The sequence below is a fragment of the Argentina silus genome (assembly GCF_951799395.1).
Source record: "Argentina silus genome assembly, chromosome: 10".
Lineage (NCBI taxonomy): Eukaryota > Metazoa > Chordata > Actinopteri > Argentiniformes > Argentinidae > Argentina > Argentina silus.
In genome coordinates this window covers 15,039,889-15,055,600 of record NC_139664.1, presented here as the reverse complement: position 1 = coordinate 15,055,600, position 15,712 = coordinate 15,039,889, and the positions used below count along the sequence as shown (strand labels likewise).

Here is a 15,712-nt window from a genome sequence, read left to right as displayed (position 1 = left end):
AAAAGATGTATAAATACAGCCTCAAGAGGGAAAAGATGATTACCTCACAATTACCAAACCACAGACGAGGTAATTCTTTCTCCGGGAGTAAGACAGATTATAATGTAATGATAATGTAATGACAGCAGAGGGAAAACTGGAATGAAAGTGATGTACAAATTTACAGCAAACCACCAATTGAAGGTATTTGGCTCAAATGTGTCGGTGCTAGAGCTGAAGGCTGAGAGGGAGATCCCTTATTCATATACTCTGCTGATCTGATAGGTAGGTAATATCTTCTTCAGAGCATTCTGCACAATAGCATTTCAATACAGAGCCTATATTTTCCTTACAATTGTTCTAAACCTAAGATTGTGAAGGGATAGGAAAATTATGAATCAAAACGACAACCCCCATTTGCCATCCAGCATACCCCCACCCAGTGGGAGTGACCACACCAGCCCCTCCCTCTCGTGCTCTCACAACTGGGGAGAAAACTGGGGCTTGCATTTCACGTCCTGTAAAAGAATAGAAATGAAAAATGAACGATTTTCAAGTAGGGATTTTTCCTAATCGAGTCCAGGTACAAGTACTTCTGTCCTCGAGTACATGTTCTCATCCCTAATGGAAACTAAAGTACAACACCCATATGCTAAACCAACCGACAAAGCACGGGCAAAATGTATTCCTGTCAGCAGCCCATAATCGTCTGGGGTCAGGGGGAGGGCAGGTGGGAGGAAGGGGGCGTGAGGAGGGGGACGATAGGCCCATGCAGAGTAAGAGGCAATGATGCTCCGTGAACACACTCAGAATGATGCCGAGCAGGAAGCACTGGGGCTAGCACCTACATGTGAAATCCTCTGGGGCTAGTACACCTACAAGGCTCATCCAGAGAGCTCGACACCCTTGAGAGTAAAAAATAAATTTAAAAAAATGGGTAAGATAATTATGTACAACAAAACTACTTCTTTGTTTAAAAGGGGCAATCTGTAATTGGTACATACAATTTTGGACTTTTAAATTAATTATATATTGATTCTTGAATGCCTCATGAGCTTAGTTCAACTGCCTTACCCCCATCAGAACCCAAAATATAAGCTTGTTTTACTCAATTGTTTGTAATTGTAAACAAACACTGTATATAACTACTTTGATCTCATGGATGCTCAATCCTTACATTCATAGCTCTTCTATGAAATTGTGAGTGGTTACAATTCTCCGGCCCCATCCCTCAGCAAAAGTAGCGGAGAGCCGGCTTTGTTGTTCTTTGAATTACAGATTGCACCTTTAATACACACTGATAACATGTCTGCTTTTAATTTTGTTTTGCTCATCTTTTATTAATTTCATTGTAAACTCATGATTATCAACATAATTTGCATAATAGGAATGCCGACTAAAGGTCTATGGCATTTGAATAGTCAGACAAATCTCTACAAATAAGGCCTGTTAATGAATTCCAAGGCCAACAGCACAGTGCTGTTAATTAATCCAACAGCGGGAGAGATCAAAGAGTGCACTTCCTGGCCAGGCCTCTGGTTATGACCTCACATAGGAAAGTCAAAAGTTTCACAGAGGTGGCAGGATTTTATGAAGCTCAGCCAACCGAGCAAACCGAGAGATAGTGTTCCCTGCTGGGAAACCAGGTGCCATATATACCCCACTGTGGAGTCTTCAACCAGAAAGTAAGCCTTACTGTGCTTCAAAACAAACTGCTCAAAAAACTGTTTGAAACTGTTTGAAGAAGGCCTAATTAGATGTAGAATATCCTCAAACATTTCTAATGGGTTCTGCAGTGGAAAAGCAGTAATATGTCGGACAGCTGTTTCCATAGTATTAAGCTAGCTCACCATGTTGAAAGGAAGAATGTAAACGAGGGATAAGTAACCTCCAGGAGGAGTTAAAAGGAGGAGGGTTTTTCCCACCGTTGGCCTGGTGATGTCCAGACAGGTTCGGAGCAGTTGTTCTTGTAGGAAAATCAGTGGGAAACCATCCATCCACTGTGGAATGGTGCAACATGATCTCCAACAATCACCAGCATTTTCCAACCAGTCAGTGGCCAAGACACAAGTCCTCTCAAGCAACGACGGCAATAAGAACAGCGTGGGAGGCAAATCAGACATTGTGATGAAAAATCATATTGCATGCAGTTTCTTATCAGCCCAGAACGATCTGTTCTCTTAAAAGATACATAAATTACAAAATGATGTATAATGACTCGTGTAATGAGTGCTGAGGTTTATCCGGTATTAAGGATACGGAAAGTTTGCCGACTTATCATCCCAAAAGTTTGCCACCTAGGCGAAAGCAAGCAGCATTAATGATGACGAGAACTATTTGTTTGCCAATAAACATTCCAATGTCAGCTGTTGTTTTTCATTAACCGAGGAACACAGGATGCCTTGTTACATCTACAGGCCAATCGCCAACCTATACACAAAACATGTCTGGCACTTCCATAGAAATAACATTTTCTGTGGCAATGGTCAATGAAAGTCCTTGTGACATCTAGCATTGAATATATGATCTGACACTGGACAAAGTGATAAAGGAATTGTACTGCGTCTGTCAACCAGTCCGAGAGTCTAGAGAACAAACTCCAGTTGGCCCTGAGACGGTGCCAACCTGACACTGGCAGCAGCCCTATCTACAGTGGTGATGTGGAGTCTCTCGGCTGAAGGAGATAGCGTCTGTGTGCAAGTGATCTGTGTGCCCAGCCTAGCTACGCAATGTTCTGCTGTCAAGGCATTGGCACACTTTGATGCCACACAGGCACAATGCCACTAGACTTGGTGGTGGTGTAGATGAACATGTCAAGGCAGGTCAGGGAGAATCTGACGGCGCCACAACTGCAGTTAAAGAGAGTGAGTTGACGCTTCAGGGCAGGATGTCATGTCACTTTGTCCAATAGTCACACATTAATAAACAACAGCTCACATCCATTACTTCAATTAACTATCAAAATGAGGCAACACCATTGTGTCCATTTATGTCCAGAATTAACATTCACTTTTAAATATTACATGTGTGTACAAACATTATGTTTCTGATCCAAGAGAGGACACTGAGGTACTATAAGAAGAATTGGGTCAATATGGTGCCTCCTAAAATTCACTCTGTTCCCATAAGCACTCAGTCACAACCCTCTTGTGTAATGGGCAGGCTACAGGTTGTAGCTCCCTAATCTATGGACGTTACTAAGGCTGATTAATATTGCAAGTAATCCCCCACAACGCAAAAAACAGGCGTATAGGCCTCAGTGGCAAAGAGTCAAAGATACAGTGCATGTCTCCTCTCTGCTGCAATGCAGGATTAAAAGCCATAGGATTTGCCTGTGGTCTTAGCCCTGCTTAATTCTCCATGTAGCTTTCAGAACATATTTCATTGTACATGAGGGATAATTGCGAATGCCTTGTCTTACTGAAGAAGCAAGTTATCGCTGGCTTTGAAGCAGCGTAAATGCAGAATCCTGGTCACGCACCCAGACTCTGCTGTAGTGGTGCGGCTGCCTGCACATGGACATATCTGCTCTCAGCATTCCAAGTGGAATACATCACCTGCACTGTGTTGCCAAGGTCCACATATACATCATCCTGTCAGAACACGGGGATACTCTGGAGGGAGAGAGCTAGGTAAACAAATGACAATGCACTCTGCCCCTCCCCTCCCCAACCCAGCATGCCGGACATGCGCATGCACGCACACACACACACACACACACACACCTAAAAGGCATCACAGTGTTCAGTGACTGGAAACTTGCCAAGTGACCAGACTAACAGAATAATTGAGTCCCAACAAAGACACTGATCAATGTTGGATTCCATATCCTCTAATTTCCCTGTCCGTTCCTTTGAACCGGAACAAGGCAGCGCAGATAGTCTTGTATTGTAATAGGGAGAGTATTTACAGGAATTGTCCTTGGGAAGAGTTGTGTGAAAGTAATGCTATTTAGTATCATCACTGAGACAGCTGTTGAGTAATGGTGGTATAAAAGGTAAAGTTTCATAATGAACCTCTTCTTAGGACAATGTAAGTGACCGAACATAAGGACTGCCATTCTCAAATTGCCATTCTCAAACTAGCCAATCATTCAAACCTACTTGAAAACTGACTACTAGTTACTTTCTGATTAATAGTGCATAGAGTTTCACATTCACTCCCACAGAATACCATTAGACACAGAAGGGGTATTGAACAGAGCCAGATCTAGGCCTAGCTCTAGCTAGAGAAGTCCCTATGGAGGTACTCCAAGCCTGTAGCTGATGAGCGATGAGATTTGAGAGTCGGTGGTAATACCCTCTCCTATTCCCCTATCTGCCTCTCTATAAATCTGAGCAGTGAAAAATGAGATGGCAATCAATTGAGAGGTGGGGGAGGCAGGGCAACGAGAGACGTTCTTGGAAATGCTGAGCGGCTGGTACGTTCAGGGCTTCCAAGATGAACTACAAACTCTACCTTCCCCAACACAACTTAATATGATTAAAGAGCAATGTACAAACATTTGTTAATCCATTCCCTTAACTAATCAAACTATGAAGACATGTCAGCTTTTGAGTGAGAGAGAATGAAGGACTCCCACCCCGAAATGGAAGAACAGGAATTGCCTGACTGTCACCATCAAGATGATGACTCCATAACAGAGGCCATCACTTCCATCTCATCTTACATAAAACCGTCAGGCAATCTTTACTATTAGATAAGACATTGTGAGTCACATGCATGCATAGTAGTAATACTTATTTCCAAAAATAATTATAACCAAAAATTGTTAAACTGAAAATGCACTCAACATTCCGCTCCAGTTTGAAATAACACACTAGAGATGGAAAACTCTGTGCAGTTGTCACTGCATCTCAAATGACAATCCTGGTCCTGTGATTGGACCACGTCCTTATCCTCCATTCTTGTTTCCAAAGCCATAGCTATATCATTTACTAGGCTGTAAGCCCTTCAGTGTGAGCAGCCAGTAATCCACACGGTTCAGTCCAGTCAGTCTCATACGGTTAAGAAATGTATTTCTGACTTAATTTCCCTCAAATTTCATTTAATTTGACACAATTCGATATGCTCTGATGAATTTCACATTTTGGTTCTCCTGGGTCCTTTTACACAGAACTGCCCATATAGAACCCTGCAAACCAATCTGTCTAGTTAAATCCCACCCATCCTCGCAGCTCAAACACATACTGTAGCTACATTGACTCAATGTTCAACCCTGGTGCTGGGGACAAACAGGGTGTTCAGTAGAGATGTGCAGGTTGGCTTAAGACTCGCCCATCACTACTTCTATGGACTAATAAAATGTCGGCTGTTATGGATTGGTATTTTGTTTCCACTTTATAGGCTTAGTCTATACATTCCTCTAAAATTAAAATAGAATCTTTTATGTTAATTCAGATTTTTTATTCCGCTTGTTTGCACTACTGACTGTCTATCCTACTTTATATTTGCAGTTCGGGTCGGGATCATTGTTTTATCTGCACGATAGCGGTTCAAGCGGGCTCGGGCCATGTCTACGAAACTGCGGGGTGATTGCGGGTCCATAAATAGCCGACCTGCGCATCAATAGTGTGCAGGATTTTGTTCCAGCCCTGAACTGACACACCTGGCTTCCACAAGCAAGCACTAACAAAACATGTAACACTTTCCACAAGGCACACACACACACACATACCCACAAATGTTTAAGTGTCACCAGAAAAATGTGGCCAATGCATGAAATATGACAGACGTGAAAGTTCTTGTAGGCTATATCAATTTATTCAGCTCTACTCTATCGTGTCAGTGAAATATGCACATCCGTAGAGATGTGAAACAATTCCATGCCTCCCACTCAATGGTGCCTTCCCATCATTCATTGTTGTCACAGTTTATTGTGCCGTTTTTCCTTCAGGGACTGAATCTGTTTACAGCAACCAATGCATGTTCAGGAAGGGAACAGCGGAGACAATGAAGACAAATGATGTTACGGGTATCAACAACAGGTATGAGATTAGTTGCATACGGTAAAGTGACAGTGCAACTACAAAATAAAAGTCCTCTTAGAAACTAGTCAGCTCTATTATCTGAAATCTGCGGAGCACATTATTGGCTACTAAAGCCTGACGCCATTATGGGAAACAAGTTGAGCAGACACAGAACTTGTTGGTTTGCTGATGGTTGTGTGTATGTTCAGCAGTAGTTAAACATGGCCAACACTGATGGATGTTGGCAGGGGAAAACATCTGAATACCATTAGGCCTACCTCAGCACCTCTCATCAGAGGCTCATTATCATGTTTGACCTAAAGCTTTGGTTTAAGATTCGGGCTACTTGCTGGTATAGCAACAAATCAGACAGCTACATTCTGTGAGAGATACTGTAAAGAACACATAGCTGAGAGAGAGAGGTCAGGAGCCTCCATTATAAAGGCTACCTCCAGTCCAGTTCAGTGTGGTGCACATAAAGAGTAGAGTATCATTAGGGTTGACTTGACCCCGTCTTCACTTTCAGAGCATTCCATCGTCCTGGGTCTTAATTCTATGCCTGGCTGCTAACTGACATGTCCAGGCTTGGCTCTGGTGCCTGGGTTGGAGCTTCGTCAAAAAATATATATGTGGGAGTGGGATTAGGGAATAGTGCTGAGAGTTGAGGAACAGTCTTTTCTTTCTTTGTTTGTTGCCTTGCGGCATTTTTAAAATGATCCAAATTCAAGGCTTTCATTCGGAGATCTGACAAATTTGACACCCCTCCTCCCCATCAAATCCTAGTCATAAATTGCAAACGTCAGGCAAACATCAGAGGAACCACCTACTTGATCTAAGCTCCAAGGGCTGAGATGTTTTCAAAGGCATCAAATTTGAGAAGTGACAATTGTCAACAATCAACCTCCTCCGCAACCTCAGCCTGGAGACATGAGAATAGCCCTATGGAAATATATTTAAAAGTTAAGCTCATTAAAATTGAAAAAAGCTAATTGTCTCACAACCATAGGAACTAGATTTGAAAAAAAGTATCCATATTCTGGACTACAGGAAGCGAACAACAGCGGTGTGTGGTATGTGTCAATCCTCATTAATTTACAATCTAAACCATGGGGGTGGATATCCCTTCTCCTATTGCAAATGCTACGGATACACCTATCCATTCAAATGCCATTCGGTTGCCTGTTCAGCCTTGTGAGGAAAATTATCTGCATTTACGATAAGGAGAACCCAATCCATCTTGCCTGTCCATCTTATTGAGTCTACAGGCCACAAGAAAGGTCATACTGCTACAGGGGAATGTACAGGAACATGACACAAGGTTGGTCCACTTCCTAAATGTTCATGCTGTCATGCAGAGACAGCCCTTATCAACTAACATCTTTACAGCATGTGCGCAGCAGGCACAGAAATTTAAAAGCACCATGCGACTGAAGGGGATCTATAAAACAAGTGAGGGTATTTCCTAACACCGAAAAAACGCATCGTGGAATGTAATGCCAGATGCTTGAGGATACATTGAAGTCCCTCATTAAAGATTCCAAGCACAACTGAGTGAATGCCAATACATTATATCTGACTGACACTAGTTATCAAAGGCAACTGTACAGGGACTGCTGAGTGTCTGATGAGACATATTGTAGGCCTATCCCCTTTCAATTTTCTTGTCACATCTAAGCCAAGACCTTATCCTCTGCTCTAGCCTTAATCTTAGGTCTGCACACCGATCTCTGGATAAGGCCCAAACCAAACATTAGCTTTACTCATGTCATCATTACCCAAAGTAACCCTGGTTTTGTCAGTACTGTCCAACTGATTTATTTTTTATTTTATAAAGAATTATAGATTATAATTGTATAATACTATATACATTGTAAATGGACCCTGCACAGCAACAAGTCATAAACATAGGGAAAATCCAATCCTCTAGACTGAAAGGAAATAGGCCCGTGCTGGAGATTTCCATCTCATTAAATTGAGTTTTATTGGGGAAACATGAGCTGGGTCTCTAATTATGTCAACAAATATTATCCCAGACAAAACCGTGGACACGCTTTTATATGATATGGTGGTCAAGATGGGGAAAAAAAAACACCTGGGGGAAAATTCAAGAGGTGGAATGCCCCTCCAGTCATGCAGATCTGCCATCACATGAAAACCATTCTGCCGTTAATATGCAAACTCGGTTCTAGACTCCCTGAACATTCCTAATGAGAACCTAGCTTCCCTCTTACCTGCTCTACCCCATCAATGTCAGGTAGCACACTTTTGTGTTGCACACACCGGCTTAGGACGGACACTAATGAGCTAGAACTGTCAAACAATTTGTGATCTGAGGACACACTGTGCACAGTACACACAATGTACATTGACAGTGAACTCATTAGCTCCCTAATCACATTTAAGCCTAATTACTTGTAAAGCACCATAAACCAACTAGGCCTACATGAGTTTTCCATTTCTGATTCAAGATCTCCTCCTGATGATTGACTAAGTGGGAAAACAAAATTCATACTAATTACTGTGTGTTGTGGATCGCCTCTTCCCCGGTATCTACAGTCATTACTGTGTGAGAAACATCGCTGTTGTTATCTGCACCACCTGGCAGCTGAGTCAGGGCTCAGTTCCACTTCCTCTACATTTCCCCTCATCAGTCAAGTCAACAGTTACCAACAGTGGTATAGCACGTACAATGCGGCCATAGAAAAGGAGAGACAGAGACTCTCCTGGAGGCAGAGCAGATCAAATGTTAACCTAAAACTGAAAGCTCACAGCATGTTTCCAATTAAGAGGCACTGCCAAGCCAGGGAGAGAGAGAGAGAGAGAGAGAGAGTGAGAGAGAGGGAAAAAGAGAGAGATGGAGAAGAGAAAAACACATGGGAGCAGTGTGATGCGAGCGCTGACGTTAGTCTGTGTGAGATGTATTTATAGAGTAGGTTTAATCCTGGGCATTGGCTGAGCCCTTGTGATGTGCAAGCCAACCTGATCTCTCCAACCCCCTCTGGACAGAGCAGGGTAATTGTGGGCAGTGGAGGAGGCTGGCAGGCAGGCAGGACCTGTCTCTCGCTTCCAACCAGAGTAACACTAATAGGATGCCAATGCTTGATAAACAACTACAGGAGGAGCAAGTGACCCTGTAGCTCACCTGTCCTGTTTATAGTGACTCTGACTCACCTCACAGACAAATGTGCTACATTATGAGATGCTATAGAGCTAGAGCAAACAAGAGGTTTCAGTCCTGGTTTACTAGCGCTCTTCCTACTCCCTTGAGACCTGGGACGACATTGAAATGACATGGTTATTCCCTACTACTTTGTCAAATGACTGCAAAAACATACTGGAGAGGCCCCAGCTTATCTGTGGCACAGCAAACACATATGGCAACACTTATCTAAACACAGGGGAGAGCAGCTAGGTTCAGGCCCCATCAAGCTGCTGCCACTATGTGGAACCTCTAACACCAGTGGACCTCACACAGTAGCTAAGCACAATTCATAGCTGTTAGCTTCAGCTAGCCTAAGCCACAAATGTTCCTGTAAACTGTACCATAGAACCTGCTTCAGACCTTTCATCAGCATGAGGAAGAATACTGAGGTAATTTGATAAGATGAGTGAAATGAGTTTCAATTAAATCCATCATTTCATTTAGTAGTTGTGGGGTTGAAGATCCTAAGCATTTCTAACATATTTGATATCTCAACAATACTGCCATTATGAGGGGTAAAATGCATGTCAAACCTAACCTAGGCTCTCATATCAACTGACACATTGGCTTTATTTGCTGCATGCCTGCCTGCTCCTCATGTTCTCTCACTCAACAAATCGGAAAAAAGGGGACAATCTATCTGACCTGATTTTCCATAAATTCCTAACATACCCACGGCTCCCTTTTTGAAATGTAGATGTGCAACTCAATCTCATCGAGTGGATATGCAATGCTCATCACTTTCCCAGAGGAATGTCAGGAGCGCAGGGTAGGAGAATGCCTGAGCAGCTCCCCAAGCCCTCCAGCTAAACTGGCTGGCCACAACTCTCATTACCTCTCAGGCTACACATAGACAGGAAAGAACTGAAGTGCTTTCACATATTGTTTCCACATTAAGTAGGCTAGATTTGGTAATACCTCATTCTCACAGAGAGAAAGAGAGGTTGGATAGACAAAACAGCAAGGAATTAGTGATTTAAACGTTCTTCGTACTCAGGCATGCATCAGGGACATCAACTTGAGTTATTATATGGTTATTACATGATCAGAGGCTGCATTCAGGCAGCGACAACTTCCTTATTGTCAGTGAGAGGGGAAAGGGGGATTTGTTCCACAATGGGCCACAGCGAGGGAGAAAAACAATTACTTCCACCTAGTTAAACCACAGACTGCACTGTCTGACCCATTCCCCAGCAAACAAGGCCAGGCTCATAACCACAAAGAATCTGATCAGTGGTTTCTTTATGGGAAAGGATCTGACCACACACACATGCACGCACACGCACAAACAACTTCCTTTTTTTCATCTAGTCTAGTTGGAGACAAAGGGTTGAACTATGCCCTACAAATGTCAATTTCCTTGACAAATACTGTACACATACAGTCCTTAGATAACAGAATGGAGAATGAAAAGAAAAAATTAGCCTAGACATTAATCTTCGGATTTGAAATCAATCAGTGCAGGTCGGCGTTATCCAACAGACGGGGACTGTAACCTCCATCCAAGAAGAACCTTGCCAAGAATATCATTAATCCATCAAGCACTTTCCAAGGAGGACCTGCCAACTCATACACATCTAACTGTGTTTGGGCCTGAGTAAGAACATGTGAGCCTGCTTCTCAGGATTCCTGTTGAGGAACAGTGTTACAAAGGATTGGGGGACTTTTAAAGTGATTAGACTGGATGATAAAGCCGGCACTGGGGTCAAGGTGAGGTCCTCACGTCAAGTACAGAATTCCTCGACGCAAAAATACTCCCATGACTATTTCAGTAATTTATTGATGGACACAGAAATGCTCCTGATGATTTGGAGCGTCTATGAATAAATGCATAAAGTAACAGAAACATTCCAAGTAGAAAACAGTGGCGGAAAAGAAAAATCTGATCAATTATTCATGATCAGCGCCATAAGCATTTCACATGAACAGTCATGTTCTCTACAACAACTTTAGAATTCATCCAAATAGAAAGCCTCTGGCTAAAATGACTCTTCGGTTTAGTAGAGGCACTGGGGCAGAGACGAAGTAGGAACTAATGTAGTCCTGGAGAAGGAGTGGTTTCTTGCACGCACACCTAGATAAAGCCAGGGCAGCTTCTAGGTACACCTCAAAACTATCTTCCTTTCCTAATCGTCTCCCCTTCATCAGCACTAACTGGAATAATAAATAATAGGTTAAACCATAGTAGAAGCATATTATGGAATCTGTTCTCACTAGTCAAACTGTCAGTGTGGCTGAAGTGAAGGAGATGAGGGGAAGAAGCACCTTCTTCTTAAGGGTTTATATCAATTGTTATTCTTTTCTTTCTTTCCATAAACTCTTTTGTAGATTTCCATTTCCCTCCCTCTGCTTTTATTTCCTTGAAATATTTTGTCTGCCTGTATGTTTCCTTTATCCCCATGGGCTCTTCTGTAAAAGAGACTCAGGTCTCAGTAAGATCTCCCTGTATGAATACATTTTTTTTTATTTTTTTATTTTTTTATTTTTTTTTTTAAATGGACTACAGAGACAACCTCCAGTGACTGGGTTTGGAGAATTGCTGGGGCTCACACCATAGGGCACTGATGATGACACGCTGACTGCACACTGCACAGCCTCACAGCGAAAGGAAGCTGTTACAGCCCATGGGCAGATTCCCACAGAGAAAATATGGCCTCTTCTCTCAATGCTACTTAAGACAGGATTAATTTTCCTCTGGGTTATGATGCCACTGTGTCCCACTGTGTGCAATCACTCTCAGCATTTGGCAAGCAGTGAGCTGGCACAGACTGCTGCAGATTGCACACGTCTTAACAGTGATGATATTCTACCCCAGCCTTATACCTAAGCAGACCACACACGCGAGGCCTTTGAAGCACAATGATAAACAAAAAATGGATCCACACACAGATTAACACCCAACTAGCCAATTCAAAGACATAAAGCGAGTGTGACCTCATTTGACCCTGGGTCTCTAATTAAATTGAACAATTTCTTCTCTGAGAGGGTGGGAGAGCAGAATGCTTGCCTTTTGTATCCATATTTCAGCATTGCCTAAAAAGAGTGCTCTGGGTGTCTTCGTGACTAGTCTAACAACTCTATAGGAGAAGGTTATAGGCCTATTTAATTATTCTAATCTGTGTGGCCAGCATACACCATGATCAGCTGATACAAAGCAGACTTTAACTCAAAGGGGTTGACAGTGGGGTCACACTGACAGAAAGTGCCACAACAGAGAGGTTAAACAGGACACAGGCATTCTTGGGCGATGGAGTGGGGTCTGGGAAATGACTGTGCAAACACGGGGAGAGCGGCTTTCCCCACTGGCACCAGGGCATTATTCCCCTTAATCCACTAAAGAGCCACAGTCAAACACACAGTGCGCCGCAGTCACCAGTAACAACACTGCAGGGTCTGGGGGACATGAATCTCACTGACAAAACAGAGACGCCAGTTTATTCATCAGGTTTTAGCCCCTGTTAAATGCCAGGGTAGTGGGTTTCCTGGCTATTGAGGGGGATTTGGCCTCACAGCAGTATGCTGCTATAGGGGACAGGACTATGACACCAGGACTGAGGGGGAGACAAACAGGTGAAGATTCGGCATATGAAATGTATACCTGATTAAATAAATTAAATAAAAAGGAAGGACAAACTCATCAATGCCGAATGGCTTGTCATGCCCTGATGGGGCATCAAAGCCAAAGCTAGAAGTGAACATAACTGAATGTCATACTATGCTATGTGTAGGCCTATTACAAGTATACTAACTAGTAATCAACTAGGCCTAGTTCAACTCCCTCGCATCTAATTCGATTCAGCTATTCACTCTACTGAATGTAGGCCTAGTCCCCGTCCTGTCCATTTCATTAGGCGTAAATCCATTGTAAGGATGACCTACAACAAGGTTAAGAGTATCATGTCTATTCAATAAGAGGGAGTGTGTCAATATCAATTGAATCAATGGACAATGCCCCTCCCCCCTCATGTCCCAACTTTGTTTTCAAAATCAGATTATGTCTGCTTTATAGACACCCACAGTAGTCTCATGACTAATAATCTGCTGCAGAGTCATATGACACTAATTGAAAACAAATCACCAGGGCCTAATAATAACGGCATTGTTGAGTGTTGAGGACTATCCCTGAATCAAATTCTATGTAAGGTGTTAGGCCTAATGCATGTCTCAAATGTCAGACAAGCTCCTCAACCGTTCTCATGCATGGACAGTTTGATGAGGTACCATGTCCAGTCATACACACAGATCAGACACTCTCAATGCTCTCCTGTGATACAGGGGAAAACCAACACTCAGTCATGATTCCAAACATGGACATGTTAGTGTTAGTGATTGACTTACCTGTCATACTCTGCATTGTCTCTGTCACAGCGGGCATCTTTGTGCTTCTGCCAGTCTTTGCCATGTTTACAGGTGGTGAGGAGAACAACGTCCTCAGAGTTATGGACATGATATAACGCATTCCTTGTGTCTGATCCAATTCCAGTGAGGTACCTCTTACCCTTGAACACAAGCATGTACTTCCTGAAAGGAGGAATGGTATTGTGTTTTAAATATCCCCTCTCCCCTCCTGTCCTAGGATGCTCTTTAGAGAAAAGGGGGATGGACACGTCGAAATCGGGTCTGAAGTTCTCTGTGCTGATGCTCGCCTTGGCCAGCATGGCCTGGCCAATGTCGAAGCCCAGATCCTCTGTGTAGTCCGGCCATGTCCCAGAGTACAAGTTGAAGATGAGGTGGTTTTTGCCATTGTTCCATAGATGCAGGTTCTGGACCTTTGTTTTCAGGTTGTGCACGTACTGTGGTGATAGCTGGTCCCTGTCCAGAGTGTCTAAACTCAGAATGAATAGGCAAGCCTGCCCCGGGTCAGAGGTGTACAACCTGGATGCCTCAATGGAGGATAAAATATTTTGGTAACTCTCTGACATCTTTTCTCCTTTCTGCTGTGGATAAACGTAAACTTTAAATCCGTGTTGTTTGCACAGAGAAAAATCAAAGCAGGAATCCATTCTGCATCGTTTCCCCGTGTAAACGCCCGAAGCAACATCCCTCTTCTGCCTTGGCGATATGTGCACATTGTAATCCTCGGTCTCCCCTTGATCCCAGGGACTGAAGGGCTGCAAAGGGTCCGAGAAGTGGGGCCACTGCGAATTGCGGCTGCGTTCATCACGCCGGTTCGTCCTTCTGGATAACGGAGCTTGCACCCCTCCAAAGTAGAACAGGAGGAGGAGACATGCACCGGCGGAGAACAGAATTAAGTACCGTTTTTTGGCCTGCATGTGTCCGATAGTCTGGGTCGAGATATTTACAAATAAATCCAGTGAGCCCCGAAGTTTCGCTCTCACCACTTCCAATTGAAAGGCTCCGCCATCTTCCCCCAGTCTGTAAGGGTTTTGCGCACACGTCTTCCACCTTCTTCTGATTCCTTACCCCAAGCCAAGGATTGATCCAGCGCATGTGGGCGATTTTTAATGCTCATCTACCTCTCTCCTCGTCAATATTTGATTATCTATGTTCCTGCACTGTGGAGTCTACCCCTCCCCCTGTGAAGTTAGGGATCCAAGTGGCACCCTACTTTTCTTTGTTTACCTGTCTTTACTAAAGGATCGTTTTCAGTGTTCAGTGTTTCTCCAGGTTGAAAACAGGAGGAGGCACTTTCAGTAAGATACAGCTACCAAAATTCAGGGACTTGAAGACGTCTTGCCTTGCCTAGCAGTACAGGATCCCCGTCCGCTAGTTAGATGCGCACGGCGGCGACAAGAATTTTGGCGAACAGTGATGTAGCCTAAACATCCCGTTTGCCCTCAGAACGCTCCTCCACTACGTTGAGCGACTTCATGATTTTAAACATAATAACAAATGATAGCACAGACCGACGCACTTTATCAATAAACTACAGCCAAACGTAACTAGCTCGTTCAATAATCTTTTGTGTGAAAACAATCCTTATGTAGACGCATGTCGATTCAGCTCAGCTCGGCTCACATAGTTCAGTTCAGATGCATTCATAGCCAGTCCTATGGTTATCTCTCAACCAAAGAAAGGAAAACTTACAGTCTCTTGAGTCGTCGGGAATTATGGCTAGATAATTCTAAACGGTGTGAGAAGAAACATATCCATCAATTCCTTGGCTTTGGAGTACATTTTAAAGTGTTTCGATAGTTCCGATTGCCACACAGAGAAACACATTCCGATCCCACGACGGCTCCTGATGATGTGACGTTCTTCCATTACGCACGGGCTATTTTCATTGGTTCTCGTCATATCCGAAACAGGCGGAGCTTCCGCTGCACCCATTCACAACCAGAGCCTATCCAGTCTTGGCACCAGCAGAGCCCTGGGAATGTGAAAAAGACTACAGCTAAATTTTCATTGCCAGTGCCCTCTCTATTTTTCACTTCACAATATATTTGGTTTCACTATGCATTAATAACATTGTGTAATACACTTTCATACTGTAATAACAGCTAGTGATTGAGTTAAATTAATCCAAATGTATCATTTTGTGATATAAGGAGCTGTATTAAAAACAGAGCATACACAGAAGCATCAATATTTGCAGGGGGTA

The 15,712-nt window shown here is 43.3% G+C and overlaps 1 protein-coding gene across 1 annotated transcript in view; it reads right to left on the bottom strand.

Annotated features, from left to right (window-relative positions):
• LOC310811031 (exostosin-1a) overlaps positions 1 to 15,330 on the bottom strand; it is a 32,568-nt gene extending 17,238 nt beyond the window's left edge. Inside the window, exon 1 of the mRNA XM_083679002.1 lies at positions 13,489 to 15,330. Within this exon, the coding sequence (XP_083535128.1) occupies positions 13,489 to 14,423 (935 nt within the window). The 5' untranslated portion in view covers positions 14,424 to 15,330. The remainder of the gene's footprint in view (positions 1 to 13,488) is intronic.
• Positions 15,331 to 15,712: the final 382 nt, after the last annotated feature.